This window comes from Parasteatoda tepidariorum, chromosome 1, assembly GCF_043381705.1.
Source record: "Parasteatoda tepidariorum isolate YZ-2023 chromosome 1, CAS_Ptep_4.0, whole genome shotgun sequence".
NCBI classification, from domain to species: Eukaryota; Metazoa; Arthropoda; class Arachnida; order Araneae; family Theridiidae; genus Parasteatoda; species Parasteatoda tepidariorum.
This window is the reverse complement of record NC_092204.1, coordinates 66,853,516-66,869,635: the sequence shown is the minus strand read 5'-3', so window position 1 is coordinate 66,869,635 and position 16,120 is coordinate 66,853,516. Positions and strand designations below refer to the sequence as shown.

The 16,120-nt window shown below is 27.7% G+C and overlaps 1 protein-coding gene across 5 annotated transcripts in view; it reads right to left on the bottom strand.

Annotated features, from left to right (window-relative positions):
• The window catches only part of LOC107448732 (calcium/calmodulin-dependent protein kinase kinase 2), a 149,183-nt gene that overhangs the window by 19,904 nt on the left and 113,159 nt on the right, over window positions 1–16,120 (bottom strand). For all 5 annotated transcript variants that reach the window (XM_071181596.1, XM_043044982.2, XM_043044998.2 and 2 more), the window contains one exon: window positions 11,365–11,416. In XM_071181596.1, the coding sequence (XP_071037697.1) occupies window positions 11,365–11,416 (52 nt within the window). The remainder of the gene's footprint in view (window positions 1–11,364; window positions 11,417–16,120) is intronic.

The window sequence follows — 16,120 nt, the reverse complement described above, 5'->3', positions numbered from 1 at the left end:
CAAATCAAAGTCGTTTCGACTATTAATAAATCAAATAATAAAAACTAATAAATATTTACTAAAATTCATTTTTCGCACTGAATTATTTTTGGATAAACGAATCTTACGGTTCTCACAAATTTTTCAATTCGCTTAAGAGAATCTCGAGATATGGTGAAATACGCAAAAAGTAAAATCAACGTTAAGTGGTCCAAACTTTGGATAGCTCTTCTCTCCAAACTATGGAGACCATATTTCCCAGATTGCGGTTACCACTTATATTTTGGGGGCCAGAAATACGAATCCGTTGTAAAATAGGTATGTTTATTCAGAGAAATTACGTTTTTGTCATAAATCGTAATAAATCGTCCGAGCATATTTGCATATTTGACGTCACCCTCTGAACCATTCAGATTGAGTCCAAAAACAACGAGAAGATCCGATAATTAGATCAAAAGTTATTCAGGGAAGTCCGTTGTTTTTATGAGCTAAAAGTTAGTAAAAGTTTGCAGGGTAGTCCGAAAACTTTTATTATGTTAATTATGCAGTGCTGACGTTATTTTAGGTTACTTAATCGTACTCTGAGACATACTTTCCCTCTATCTTTAAAAGAAATCGACAATTTTCTTTTTACTCACAAAATATGGTCAGCTGCTTCAATATTTGAAAATAATGCTCCCAATACTTAGTAAGTTTGGGCGTTTTATTGTTAATTTTATTTCGGGCATATTTTGAGATATCTCTGGAACTATTCAAGGGAATTAAAAACAATTTGCACTTAGTCACAAAACTGTTAAAATCATTTATTCAAAAATAATTTATATTCTAAGATTTTTTTCATTATTAAATAATGAATGAATGATTAAAAAACTTCGAATTGTAGAGTGTACATTAGTTTTATTTTGAACTGTGTTATTTGAAAGACAAAATCAATAACTTAAACTAAATCGGCCAAACAATTCTCGGGGACTAAAGGTTTAAAAATACAAAGTGTAGGTTTGTGAAGAAGATTTGTGAATTAGAAAATATTCAATGGATTTCCCATTCAATTTTAAGATTTTGCGTTTTAAATCGGAAATTTTTTTTAATTAATTATTTTTTAATTAAGAAATGAGATTACCTATCTAAAATCACATGATGCTATTTGTCAATAACAAGAATAAAAGTCAGCTAAAATTTGTTTATAGTTCAAATTTATAATGAACCTAATTCTTATTTGAAATATTATACGATAATACAAACACGTTAAAACTGAATAATAATTAAATTTAAGGGGTAATGGTTGTGTTCATTAATTAAATATAATAGTTTTGATTTTATTTATTCAATTTTCAGGAAGAACAGTTTAATTATGCTACTTTTAGAACTTGTTTAAGTAAAATGTTTATTTCTTTATAAGGAGATTGCCATTTTTCTCTCCTTGAGCAAAAAGAAGAAAAAACGATAAATCAATAATAGAATAAAGGTGGAGATTGAAGAAATTCAAACATATGCGTTGTACACATGCATTTAGAATTGTATAAAAATATGCGTTGTATATCTTCAAAATTCTTGATAATCAAAAGGTGAAACAGTCAGTATACACATGGAAAAAGTTTAACTGAGGAAGAAAAAAAACACCATTAATATCTGTCGAATTACTCAGGAAGAAGGGAGAGTGAAAAATAAGTCCAGCTTCATCACTATGATTGGCTGATTAAACTGGAATGTTTTTTAACAATAGCCTATCAACTTCTTCGTTTTTTCTAGAAATTAAGCATATTTTGATGTTTTCAGTCTCGCTTTCTTTAGTAGTGTTTCGTTAGAATTTGTTAAAGCTTTTAATTTTCCCTCTTCGAACAGTAATTTGATACTGTTATTGTGCACCCTTAAATTACCTTAAATTACTTTGACAAGAATTCTGATAATATGCATTAAGAGAAGTCATTGTGGAACATCCTGTTAATATTCTATTTTATAAGATGTTGCTTTCTTGATTATTAAAAACTGTATACTATACAAAGCTGAGTATCTTTAAGACATTTTGCCATTTTTGACCTTATAGTTCTTTTAGAAAGACCTGTAAATATGCATTCATTTAAAAAAAATGACCTGTCATTATATGACTAAAAAAAATACGTAACTAAAATAGTTTTCGTCTTCAGAAGAATTTTTAAGCCTACTTTTTAAGACGGTTAAAAAAATTCTAATTTAACTTTCTTTTTATTTTATTGTAATAAAAATAAATTAGAATTAACAATATATTTTTTTTTAATTCTTAACTTACGGTTTTCAAGTCTTATTTTTTTTTTGTACATCAAACGATGATTTATAAGTCATAAATAGAACTGTATTTATAGCAAAAGCATTAAAACGAAAAAAATTTATTTTTTACTCTCTTTTAACTAAAACGAAACAAATCGGATTCGATCCATATTGGCTATCTGCCAGGTTTCCAGAGCAGGATGATGGACATTCTCACATACTTTAAACATCCTGATAGATTTTTTTTTCTTCCTTCCACTTCTCTCTTAAGAGTGCATTTAACAATAACAAAAAGAGAAGAAAGACGAAAATGGAAACAGAGTAATGAATGGAGGACATTGAAGGGTGGAGATATTTTGACCGTCATAACAAATTTGGTGAAGAACCTGCAGCCGGAAATTTTCAATCGGCAGATGCTACGAAATATTTATTTATTTTTTGTTTCAGGTTACTGCTGTACAGACCAGCATAGTTTTTTTTTTTGTCAAATCGTCAAGTTTTGGATTAAAATTGTTTTCCAATAATGACAAAAAGGAAAACTTGCTTTTTTCCTTAAGTGAAAATGAACTGTAAAATATCGAGAAATGCGTTTTATAATGTAAAATAAAGTATAATTTTAACATTTTGATGGATTGTAAATTTAGCTCAGAGCAAAAAATATTACGCTTGTGATTAGAGGGTTTTTAAGAGATGATATATTTTTTTCCCCAATGCCCACCTGTGTTAACATCCGTCAATTCAGAGGCATTTACAGGGCAGATTTGTTGGCTTCTCTTTCAGGGGCACCATATTAGGTGGGCCAACGTTGCTCCCACAGTGAGGACAGATAGTACAGAGAAGGAAAGAACATCGATGCCTTGCCCGGGATTCGAATCCAGAACCTTTTTGATACAAGGGCAGTTCCCTAACCCCTACACAGACCGGTCGGCTTAAGAGATGATATTTGTAGTAATACTAGAACTGCACTATAGGCTATTGGCGACGGCCTGGGAAACATTCTTGAAAATTTTCCGAAACCATGAAATCAAAATTTTTATTCTCTGTGGAAGGGATGGTTCTCCTGATATGGTAGACCGGGATCTGAATGTGAAGTCTTAACGGTAGAACAGTTTAAAAAGAACCGATGCCGCACGCTCTTGGTCTTTTCCCAGTGTGATCAAAGTAGTCAACGAGGAGCTCATAGACTACTGCTAGTGATGCTCGACTTCGGCGATTTACTGTAAGTGATAAGACTTACATATTTTGATAATGTCATATGCATATATTAAGGTTTATTTATATATATTTTTCATCCTTTTCCGATAACAAGGAATCACGAAGTTTTTTGTTAGGTTATTTTTGCGAAGATGAACTTTAACTCGTTAGTTCAAAAAAAAAATGCTTTAAAATGTTTAAAGATTATGTTTTTAATAATCGTTATTTTTAATAGCGAAGTAAAGAAAAACATTGCATTCAAATTTTTTTATTTTCAATATTTAAAAATGAAATTCTGTATNCCAAAGTGACGTCACTAGAGTGACGTCGGAGGATCGGCGCGGCAAGAGATACTTCAAAGGAGTGAACTAGCCCTTCTATTCTCTTTAGCCCTGAATAAAGATGCCATACAACCCAGAAAAATATTAAATGCACCTTTCATGTTTTAAAGTGGAGAAAAAAACATTACTTTTGAACAAATAACGAGATTAAATTGCGAATTCATAAAAATCGTTTTAAAATCGATATTTATGTTCTTATTATAACTGAAAAAAAGCCTTAAAACATTATTTAAATTAGTAGTTATTCTACAGCAGTAGATATTGACATCGGTAGTTTAAAAAATAACAGAGAATTTGAAGAAAATCTAAATACAATATAGCATACATAAAAATGCACAGTTTGCTGTGTTCTACTTAGGAAGCATAGTAATTTATTCTCACGAAAATTCATAAAAAATGGCGCTGCTGACTGAATTAACTGTAAAACAATGTTTACTCCTTCAAGTCAGATCATTATATTAGGGGAACCGGAAAATAATGTCATTTCTGCGCATTAAATATTCGCTAGTCTTAAAAACCAATATTTTTTCGATCCATTTAGATTCTTTTTCGATCCGGCATTGAAAGATTATTGCTAACGAGGGTTATTGATTGAAAATAAAATAACACCGAAACGACATTAATTTCCGGTCCCCCTAATATCTGAAATATTTACTATCCATTTGTTTTGATCGAAGACTGCGTTTCTACGTATGGTGGTTACTTTAAAAGCACTGTCATCCAGTTTTGTTCAATTAACAGTGCAATCTGCTGATGAAGTAAGTTTGTGAACTTGGGATGACTAAAATAGTTCCAAGGAGAAAATAGTAAAAGCTGCAATTCTATTTCCTTACATTAATTCAATTAAATAATTTTTCTAATCGTCCGTCATTATAGAGACACCTGATACACTACCTTCCGACTACCTTCGGGACAAAATTTTTGAAAAATAAGTATTTTCCACAACATTATTGCAATTTATATTGTATATTAATTTAAATAAACATATTTAATAGGGAAAAAGTAAAAGCACAAGAAATTTTTTGTTTAAAGAGTATTTTTTTGATAGTTTTAATGAAAATAACTCATTAACAGAAAACACAAAAAAACATTGTACATACAGCTATCAAAATTTCTGAGCAGTTTCGTATAACACTCTGAAGTGTTATGAACCTCAACTTAAATTATATCATAAAATTATAAAATTTATGGAGTGTTAAGCATATTTTTCCATTTTCTTCACATTTTCCTCACATTATCAACTGTAAAATATCTCATAAAACAAAAAATAATACAGATATCTGTATTCTGGAGGTCTGTTATATAACCACCAATACAAGAAACAATCTCTGAAAGTCTGAAGACAAATTTATAATAATTAGNTTAAAAATTTATTTATTGCTAAAACGTGTCATACCACTCTACTAAGTAAATCTACCCCAAATTATCAAGATAAATAAAAAAGTAGTAGCAAGATTTTTTTTTGCTTAAGGTATCCGACTACCTTCGGGACAAAATTTTTGAAAAATAAATATTTTCCACAACATTATTGCAATTTATATTGTATATTAATTTAAATAAACATATTTAATAGAGGAAATGTAAAAGTACAAGAAATTTTTTGTTTAAAGAGTATTTTTTAGATAATTTTAATGAAAATAACTCATTAACGGAAAACACTCTACACAAAAAACTATTGTACATACAGCTATAAAAATTTCTGAGCAGTTTCGTATAACCATCTGAAGTGTTATGAACCTCAACTTAAATGATATCATGAAATTAATAAAATTTATGGAGTGTTAAGCATATTTTCCCATTTTCTTCACATTTTCCTCACATTATCTACTGTAAAATATCTCATAAAACAAAAAATAATACAGATATCTGTATTCTGGAGGTCTGTTATATAACCACCAATACAAGAAACAATCTCTGAAAGTTTGAAGACAAATTTATAATAATTAGTTGAGTTATTTTGTTTTCCGAAGACAAAAAACAGTAAAATGTTCATCTTGAGAAAAACATAATTAAAGTTTATAATTACATTCTTTTGAAAAACTATGAATGTTTGTCAGCTGGAAGTTATTATATTTCATAGGGGGCACATTCCCTCGCACATTTTCTTAGTTTCATTTTCATATTTAATGCCCGGAGTTTTTTGTAGTGATATTTTAACGTAGTTAGTGAATATCATCAAAATGCTACTACTTATAAAGCATTCAACACAGGAAGAATTTTTTATTAAACAACAATCTTACAGTATTTTTTCACTTTATATATGTCTAAATATAGTTTTTATTAATAATTAGAAGTAAAAAAATATTTTTTATACTAATTAATTAAAGATAATACAACAGTGGAAAACACTGTTTCTGAAAAATGTTACCTAACCTAAACCTAACCTAAAATAAACCTAAAAAACATTTTTTCTGTGCATCAACAAAAATTGATTCACAGTTTAGATAGGAAATATACAAAGTACAGCTTAAAACTCTCTTTTTTGTAGGTGGTACCTTCTGTTCTCTCTAAGTTTTTCTTTTTTTGAAAGCGCGAAGTTTTCTACGATTGCATTTATTGTTCACAGAAGAATGTCTTGCACAATCAACAATTCAATAACGCAAAATTTAAAAACTCATATTTTCCTATTTTTCTCCCCCTTTTGAAAATATGAATGAAGAATCGTAAAATATCTGCTGGTAAGAGGTGAATGAAAAAAATTTCTATACTTTTGTTGTTGAAGATGTTTAATTTACGCCATTGAAAAATTTTTTATTCACAGTTACGAATAATTGAAAACTTTTGCAAGATTTTTCTTTCACTTCATATTATTGTTTGTAAAGATCTTAAATAATTTAAATTATTAGATTGATTATTTGATTTAATTTGTAAACACAAGTGCGTTTTTCATAAATATTAACCTGCTTATTTTTTAAGGAATATATGTAACCTATCTGATATAAAAATAAATTTATGGATCCTGTCGTGATAAAAAAAAAATATTTATTGCGGCAGGTTTGACGACATATTTCTGAATATGACGAAATATATTTTTCAATATCTGAAATCGAAATATTTATTTTTAAATTAGGCGAAATATTCTTTTCCGAAGACGGCAAAACACCGTGTTTGGGATCGTTTATGTCTTCGGTACAACAAATGACTTACGGTACGCGTATTATACAGTTACTACTAAATTTTCATTTTAAATAAAATTCACGAATAAAAATGAAAACAAGACTTATTTCTCAGTCACGCGAAAACGTTTCTCAGAGGTACATTTAGAAGTTATCTTAGTCTAGCTTTTTTAAAAATGACTTTTAAAAACTAATAATTTCATCCTTCACAAAGTTTAACATTAATGCAATCTTATAGTATCATAGAACTGACCAAGAGAAACTAAATTTAAATTACTACTCCTGAAAACCTCGGCTACTCACATACTTATATTGTTTCGCCGTTTATTTATCTATTAAACACAGCCATAAAATAGTTTTATATTATAAATTATTTGGAATTTTGTGATAGAGTACAATAATCCAAACGCTATTCCAAATTAACGTAGTTTGATGAAAGGAGACAAAAGATGTATGAGAAAAGACGTATGAATGAGAAAAGATGGTAAATTAAAAAACCACAGAAAACTATGACAAGAATAAAAGTACTACCAAAAAAGAAAAGGAAAATAAGAAAAAGTAATTTTTGTCACGTGTAGCTATTTTAGACTCGCAATATTTTTTTGCAAACATTGCAAAAATTGAATTTTACTGAAAACATAATTCTCAAACATTAAAAATACTAAGATTCATAGGATGAAATATGTTATTATGACTTATTAATTGGTTGAATGTAGAGTTAGTGAAGCAAGATATGGAAGCGGCTATACAGCGCCAAACACAAACGACATCACGTACTCAGGAAATCAAAAGCAAACGATCTTCCAAAAACTCAGATGCAAGAACGAAAGAAATATTAAATATGAGACGGAAAGATTACATAAGTGCATCGAACATGCATTTACAACTAAACCAATAAAACTATTAGATTTAACCAACACTATAATTATGATATGTAAATCAAAAGCTTCATTATTCGGTAAAAATAATAAAATACAGATGATACAAAATCTGTCAACGCTTTGCAAAAAAATCATTTAAACTAGAACTCTCCAATAAACTTTAAATTCGGGATATAGAACTAATATTTATATTATTATTAGAATTCACAATAAATTAATAAACTAAGAATTTGCTTTTTTAAAAAAAGGTAATGAAGACGTGAAAATTAAAATCCAAATTAGGTTAAAATGTTCTTTAATTAGTAAAGCAATAAGAATTAATGAAACCATAAACAGAGATAAGCATTTTATCTTTATGGCTTTCAATAAAAAATTTTGAAAGCGAAGATAATTAAAAATGCCGTAAATTCTGAAGTCACCAAGTAGATATTTCTAATTAAAGCCGAACATAATAAAGGTAAATGTGTTTATTCTTTGGAAATATTTTTGGAAGCCAAAGTTTACGAATTTTTCTCCGTGAATTGAAAAATACCATCTGCTCAATTACTAGACTTTCTTTCCTCTTGTTGAAAATGTTCCGGTATTTTCCAGGACCTTTTCAGAATTTGGAAGCAAGCCAAAAAATACTTCAGTTCTGACAAATTCTAAAATCCCTCAGTTTTCAATGTTCTGGGTTCAAAATGAACGAGCGGTAATTTGTAGCGTATGTAAGATTTAATTCTATTCATTTCAGTTTATTTATTCAATCGAAAAAAAATCGTTTTCGGTACTGCTAACCAAGAATCCGTCATTTAATTTTTGAAGTAAAAATAAACTTTACAATTCCACATAATGGTTTAACCGTTAATGTAATTTTTAGAACAATTTTTCCAACATAAATAGAAGCAATTTTAAAGAACATTTTCTTAATGACGTAGCTTATGATAAAATGGCACAGATAATGAGTTCTTCAATAGACGAATGATAAAAATGGAATATTTTCATTTTTGACATTTAAAGTTATACATATTTATAGACCACAAAACTATGAAAGGGAAGTAACATTTAATCACGGAAAAATGGTTGTTGATTTTATTAAAGGTTAAAGAAAAAATACCCGTAAAATTGAGGAGGAAATGTAGCATATATTAATAACCAAAATATGCTACTTTAGATTTAATTCGTGAACGCAATGACCTATAGGGGGCGTTGTTATCTGAGACGAATTCCTGCTAGCAGAACAAGATCATCAGCTGCACTGGAAATTTCTTCAGTGTTGCATGGTAATGTTCTTTCTTTATTGTGGCTTATTAAAATTGAAAAAGAAAAATGCATGATATTCTTTCGTATGCAAGTAAAAACAAAATGGAACATCTTTTTTTTTTAGAAGGAAGATCCAAAACACAGCGAAAAATATTTGTAAAAAATTTCGTAATTAGAGTTAAAACCTAGTGCCTGAGAAATCGTTCTACTAAATTTAATGATTTAGTGTGAAAGATTTATTTAAATTTTACATTCCATACTTTTCTGTATCATATTACTTCAAGCATTAAAATTATGCAAAAAATATACAGAAGCACAATAATGTTATACCATTCAATTTTTCAAAAAAAAAGTTTTTTTTTTAAATTTTTATCAAAAAATTTGAAGTTTGAAAAGAATAATTATTTATAAACTAAAAAACGTAAAATAAAAAATGCTTACACTAAAAAAAAAACAATTCTGAAAATTCCTCATATTGAAATAAAAACTTTAATATTGTTTAGTTTTTCTTTTTTTTTAGTTTTGAACTTCTCAGTCAGACGTAGGAAACCATTCTGTAGAGGACTATAATCAAATTAGAAAAAAAAATTATTTACAAGTAAATTTTTTTGTTATAAAAATCATAACACTTGCTTTATAAATTAGGAAAATTTATAAAGCATACTGAATTACATACTAAATTACAATACTGCCTCTCCTCTTAGTATTTAAAATAAAAGAATGCTAATTCAGAGACAAATTCTGTCATTAGGTTAGTAGTTTAAAAAATCTGACTACGTCATATGTGGCAGGCTAGTGCATTAATCAATAATATGCCTCAAGTTATAAGCAAAACAATAGTAATTTCATTAGTAAGATCAACATTTAGAAACCGGCAAGATTTTTCTTCAAATACCAAAACCAGAGCAATGCATAAAAAAACCCTAAAGTAAAGATAACAAAGAAGGATACAAAAAGAAAAAAAAACGCTAAATGTCATGGTACGTGACAAAAGAATTACTACCAGTAAATCTGATTACACTGCTTCGTATATCCGTTCGTATAGGCACTATTTCCCTTTGTACGTTATGGAAGAGGTGAGAAAGGCAATACTTGATAAATGAACTAAGAACAAATGTAAGTGGAGGAGAAATGGTTGCCGTTCGAATACCTTATGTATTTGCTATAGTTTAGTTTCTTTTTTAGTATACTGTAAGTAAAGTGAATCCATTGCCGGGAAGCTCGTTTTACCGATAGAGTAAAAGATTTCATTTTTTATATAAAAAAACTGTGATGATATTTTAATTTGTTTTGTTAAGCTGAAATAAAACTCATTATTGCATTAATGAAGACAGTACTGAATCATTTTTTTTTTAATGGCGGGCACTGAATCATTTAAAGAGGGCAATAAATACTACAAAATCGCTATCTATTAGGTATTGGTTATTATCATTTGTTATCAACTGTAGCTTACAAAAAAACTTATTACAGGTGGTTAAAAATTCCATGAGTAAGACAAAAAGTTTAATTTCAGAAAATTAGTTTAAAAAAATAGCACGAAAGGTGTTTGAAGTACAATTATCTTCCAATAAGTTACAATAATCGGCTATTTCAATTAGTGGAAATTTAATATTTATATTTATTCGAATATAACAAAATACTATTAACAAAATACTAATTTAAAAAATGTAATTTTAATGTAAGAAAAAAAAATACTAATGATGCTTCAAATATTACATGATTTATTTTTGAAAAAAAGAAAGTATTAATTTGAGTAATTTAAAGATACAGCATCTGCGTAAATAATTTACAGAAAACCCTTCAAATTTCACAAAATTCAATTTTTTTGCAGAGAGTAAGAGTTCAAAAATATTAAGTTTTTGTGATATTTTTTTTCGAAGGTTGAACTTTTAAAGGAATTAATATGACCAATACAGAGTTTGTAGCTCGTAGGAATCTTCGCGTATTCCATGATCTAATCCATCCATTTTTTAAAATGTTTATTCAATTTTCATTTCGGTATAACATTTAAGGAAAAATTTGTTACATAGTGGAATAATTTTTTTTTTACATATACAATATATTGATCAGTGTATTCATGCTATTTATGAAACTTTACATCCATCTGTCAGAAATCAAAAAATGTCAAAATCTAAAATATCATTCGTTAGATTTTGACGAATTTTATTGGGTATCGGTCATAGGGGCCATGTTAACTTGGTTTCATAGCTTGTATGCCCTATAAGTACCTTCAATTGCTTTATAATTAGAGTAAATTAGTATTAAGTGAGCAAGTATTCGGTTTAAATGATTTAAAAACAAAATACATGCGTATAAATATAGTTCTGCTTATCAATTTAATGACTGATTATATATAACCATAATTACCATACAATCCAGCTCGGCGCATCAGTTTCTTTTTCGATAAAACTTTCATGGCCTAAAAAATAAAAAGAAGTACATTTGTATTAAATTCACGTTTGTTTGTTTACATAAAAGAAAGTGAATTAGAAATTTTTATAGCACAGCAGCAGTAGTACAATTGTTGGTGTTCAAACTAACATCTTTTTTCACGGTACATGATATTATAGTTTAACCTCTATGTCTGTACTGGTTATTGATACCGAAGTTGAACATTACAGGTTAGGGTCGTTGCATGGGTGAACACTTTGAATCAGCCTGCGAAGGGATCGAAGGAACGCGATATCGGTTCTCGCGTTTAGCTGTTCCACCGTCAAATGCTCGACTTTGTGTACATCGGGCTATTAGAGCGGGGAAATAATCCCTTCTGCAAAGAATCAAAATTGTGATTTGGTTCTTCGAAAAATCCTCAAGGATGTTTTCCAGACTGTCACTAATAGCCTATTGTGCGAGCCAAGGTGGCTTAAGGAATAGAACGCTTGTTTTCCAAATGAGGGTGGCCCAGGTTCGGTGACTGGTTAAGACGAATTCTGCTCGCTGCTCACAACGACAACAGTGCTGATGTAAAATATCCTCAGAGGTGTATAATGCATGGGTTAGAATACCCTGGCCGTCGGGGTGACCGTGGAAGATTTTCGCGGTTTTCCTCTTCGTGTAACGTAATGCAAGGATTTTTTTTGGATTTAAAGCTAATGTGAAGACATTTAATGTAAAAAATACTATTCAAAAACTGCGAAGTCGGCAGTTTAACTAGCTTACTCGATTTACAACGCTTTTATTAACTCTCTTTGGTGTATGTAAGAGAAGAAGCTTGCAACTTAAATTTCGAGCACTTTCCAAGTAAATAATGCATTCAAATTTCTACTGGAACTTTGTGCCTGAAGGTGACTTAAATTTCCTGATCACCACAAGCATTTTTCGGGAAATAGAATTTTATGATCATTTGAAATTTTGACTTCCTTCCGACAAACTAAACTCCTTATGGTTTATAAATAAAAATCAGATGCCGATTTAAATATATTTATAATAAGCTGTTCCATAATATGGTAAGACAACATTACTCTTCAATTAAACACAGTTGGAATAATAAACAAAATTAAAAGAAAGAAAGAAAGAAAATAACTGAAATAATAAGAAAGGAAGATAAATAAATATTACGCGCTACTTTTGAGTTAAAGATAAAGAAATATTTTGATGGTTAAAAATGCAATAATAACTACATATAATTTCTTGCTGGTGACAACCAAATAAAAATAAATCTTCATGCAAAGAAACTGTATCATATCATGTGATTTACTGGCCAATGAGAACACTTCGCGGGAACAAGAGAAACGGTTTAATACCATTATGTTTTTAGGTCACATAGAAAAATATGAGAATATAAACAGAATAAATATATAATGAATTATATATGATATATAATATATAATGAATAATATATAATATATAATATATAATGAATAATATATATATAACAGAATAATATATAATGAATAATATATATATAACAGAATAATATATATATAACAGAATAATATATAATGAATTAAATGTAGTATAAACTAATATTGAATTTCCTATGAACATCCCATTTATTTCAAGCACAGAGCATATTTTCAACTAAGTCTTAAAATAAAATACACCCGAAATTCTTAAATTGATAGCGCAGTTTTAAATTAGCTTTGATTACGCAAAATACGCTAGGGAGGAAACTAAAGATGAGTTAATTCAAACCTTCGTTATAGATCATCATATATTAAATGGGAATGATTAGACTCAACAAATTTGTTTTAGAATAATTGCATAGATTCAAATTACGCATCGCATTTAATTTCGAAGGGAGAATATTTATAATTTAAAATTGTTTTCGGGGAAAGTAATGAAACCAAGAATCCCACTAATTTATCAAAACTAATTGCCAGGATACTGGGAATAATTTTGGAAAGAGGAACTAAAGAATAAATCGGACGCATTTTACAACAATGATTAAGCTGGATAAGGGTGAAATGTAAACTTCATTTCAAAAAATAAAAGCTAAGGGATGTAAATTAAAGGAATCAATACGTGAATCGATAGTATTTAATTACAAAATAAAATCGAATGAAAATCAATTCGGAATTAACCCTTTAACGCAGAATTTCTATCAAACATATTTTTTTTTCTTGTCTTAGCATTAAATTAGGTCAAAATAAATGAAAAGTATTATACTTAGCATTTTAATAATTTATGATTATGAAATACATCAAGAAACACTGATGTCTTTTTCTGTGTTAAAGGTAAAATCTTCCAAGCACGGCTCAATTCTAAGTAATATTTCTTTTAAACTTTTCACTTATTTGCAATCATTTAGATGTAAGAGAAACAGTTATTCATCATTAAAATTTCTTTAGTTTAAAAAACCAATTATTGATAAATTTTTCATACGAATGAAGAAAAAAAAGTTTCAAACTTTCTTTTTTGAATTTTATATTTTCATACAAATATAATTCCGACAAAATTTTATAAACTAACAACATTTTTTAGTAACTATTGGACTGTTTTTAATGATTATTCCAAATACCAAAATATATTTTTGACTGTGATTAAAGCGTCAGAAAAATTATATTTTAAAGGAACACTAGTGTTCCATCTTCGTCAAATGGACGGAGATTAAAATTTCAGACAGTATTTAAATGTTAAAAAATATAAATACAAATAAACTTAAAATTATTATTAAATTCACATACAATGATTTCTGGAAATTATAAATAGACTTTAAAGCAGCATAGACTTTAGATAAAATTTAACTTAACTATTTTTTAAAATTCATTGACAATTCACAATTTTTCTTAAATACAAATAAACAGAAAAATTATGCTATTGCACATTTTATAAGTAATTATAAAATTATTAATTATTATGTTATTATAGTTATTATTAATTACTAATTATTATTTATTATTATTCTAATTTCAGTGAATAAAGATTTTACTGATACAACAGCAGGGAACAGCTAACTCCTTCGATTTTAAAGTATACTCGAAATTACAAGTTTAAACGATGTTATAAACTAAATTTGACAGAAAGGGAAAAAATGAAATCCCTGGTGTATTTTGGAATCGTGGAACCCGTGCTAATCTAAAACAAAGTACCATGAAGGGTATTGAATTCGCAATTCACATACGTTGTACTTTTAAACTAAAATTTAAAATTACAAAATTGATGTGTAATACACACCAAATATTTCTATAATTTAATTTGTTCAAACATTGAATTGACTTTTAAAAATAATACCTAACATAATACAAAACAATCGAAAATGCAGCAAATTTGTGCTTGTTTTTCTAAAAAGTCCTAAGTTTCCAAAGTTATAAAGAATTTTTAATTATATGAGATAGGCAATGATTCAAAATACAAGGCATTTTTTTGTTTAAAGCAAAGCCAATTAAGCAATTTATGTCGGTTTTCCATTATTTAATAACTGAACTAATATTAATAATTTTAAGACCATTTATAACTTAACTATTAACATTAATAATGCCCTATAATTACAGCCATTAACATATTTTTTGAATATTTGTATATAATGAAACAAACAGTGCATTAGGTGTCATAAATTACTATTTTAGTGACACACTAAGAACATTTATTACAATACAGATGACAATGAAAATGAATGAATGAAAAAGTTGAATGGGTGAAGTTAAAAAAACTTTAATTATACAGTCGCGATTTAAATTACAAGCAATGAATGTTAAATGAAAGCAACGCGAATATAAGTAATGCTTGCCTTAGATAAGGAAGATGACAAAATTTTCATTAAATGATTTCTAATTATTTTAGATTTAATTTACAATTCAAATTATAAACAATCGTTATAACCTGAATTTTCTCTCAAGTATTTATATGAAAGGGTAATTAATATTTTGATTAAAGGTTATTTAGAGTTGTTTACTAATAAATAATTGTTAATATTATAACTATATTATACGTATTTGCTATGTAAAAGATGTGTTGTTGAAATAATATCTAATTAAATAACCATAACTAATGTTAGTATGATATTTAACTTCGATTATAAAACTGTATAAAAAATAAAAGTTAATATTTATTAGGTATGATAGATATAATTACTATTCTAACGGAAGTATTGATGTTTTATTGATGTTTCATTTTTATTTCAAACAGTAATAATCTGACACAAAAATGACTTAAGATAAAAAAACTGAATTTAGTACACTTTTTCAACTGAAACAACTTCACATTTTTAAATTTACTTGCCCAAAAGTGTTGTTTTCGCTTATAATTTAATGCCTTTTCTTCCAAAAGCAAATCATTTTTCAATTATTTTCAAAATCTATTGAACCTTTTAAATTAAAATAGATAATAAATTCGAAATCATTCGAAGACATATATACTAAGTAAAACTTGAATAAGATTGATAGCTGGATTGAATACATCAACGTAAGAATCTGATCTAGTTTATTTATTTATATTATTTAAGTATTTGTTTAAAATATTTATTGTAATAAGAAACAAACAAATAATTGCAAATAAATGTATATCGTATTGTATTGTAAAATATCTACAATATTGCATAAAGTAGCAAAAATGAACGTGATTATATTTCGAGCAAAAAGAAAAAAACAACATAAGAACAAAAAGTGGTTACTCGGGATTGTGCTTTTTGGATTCGCCTGATGCGAGGTTACATCGATATACATATATATATATATATATATAT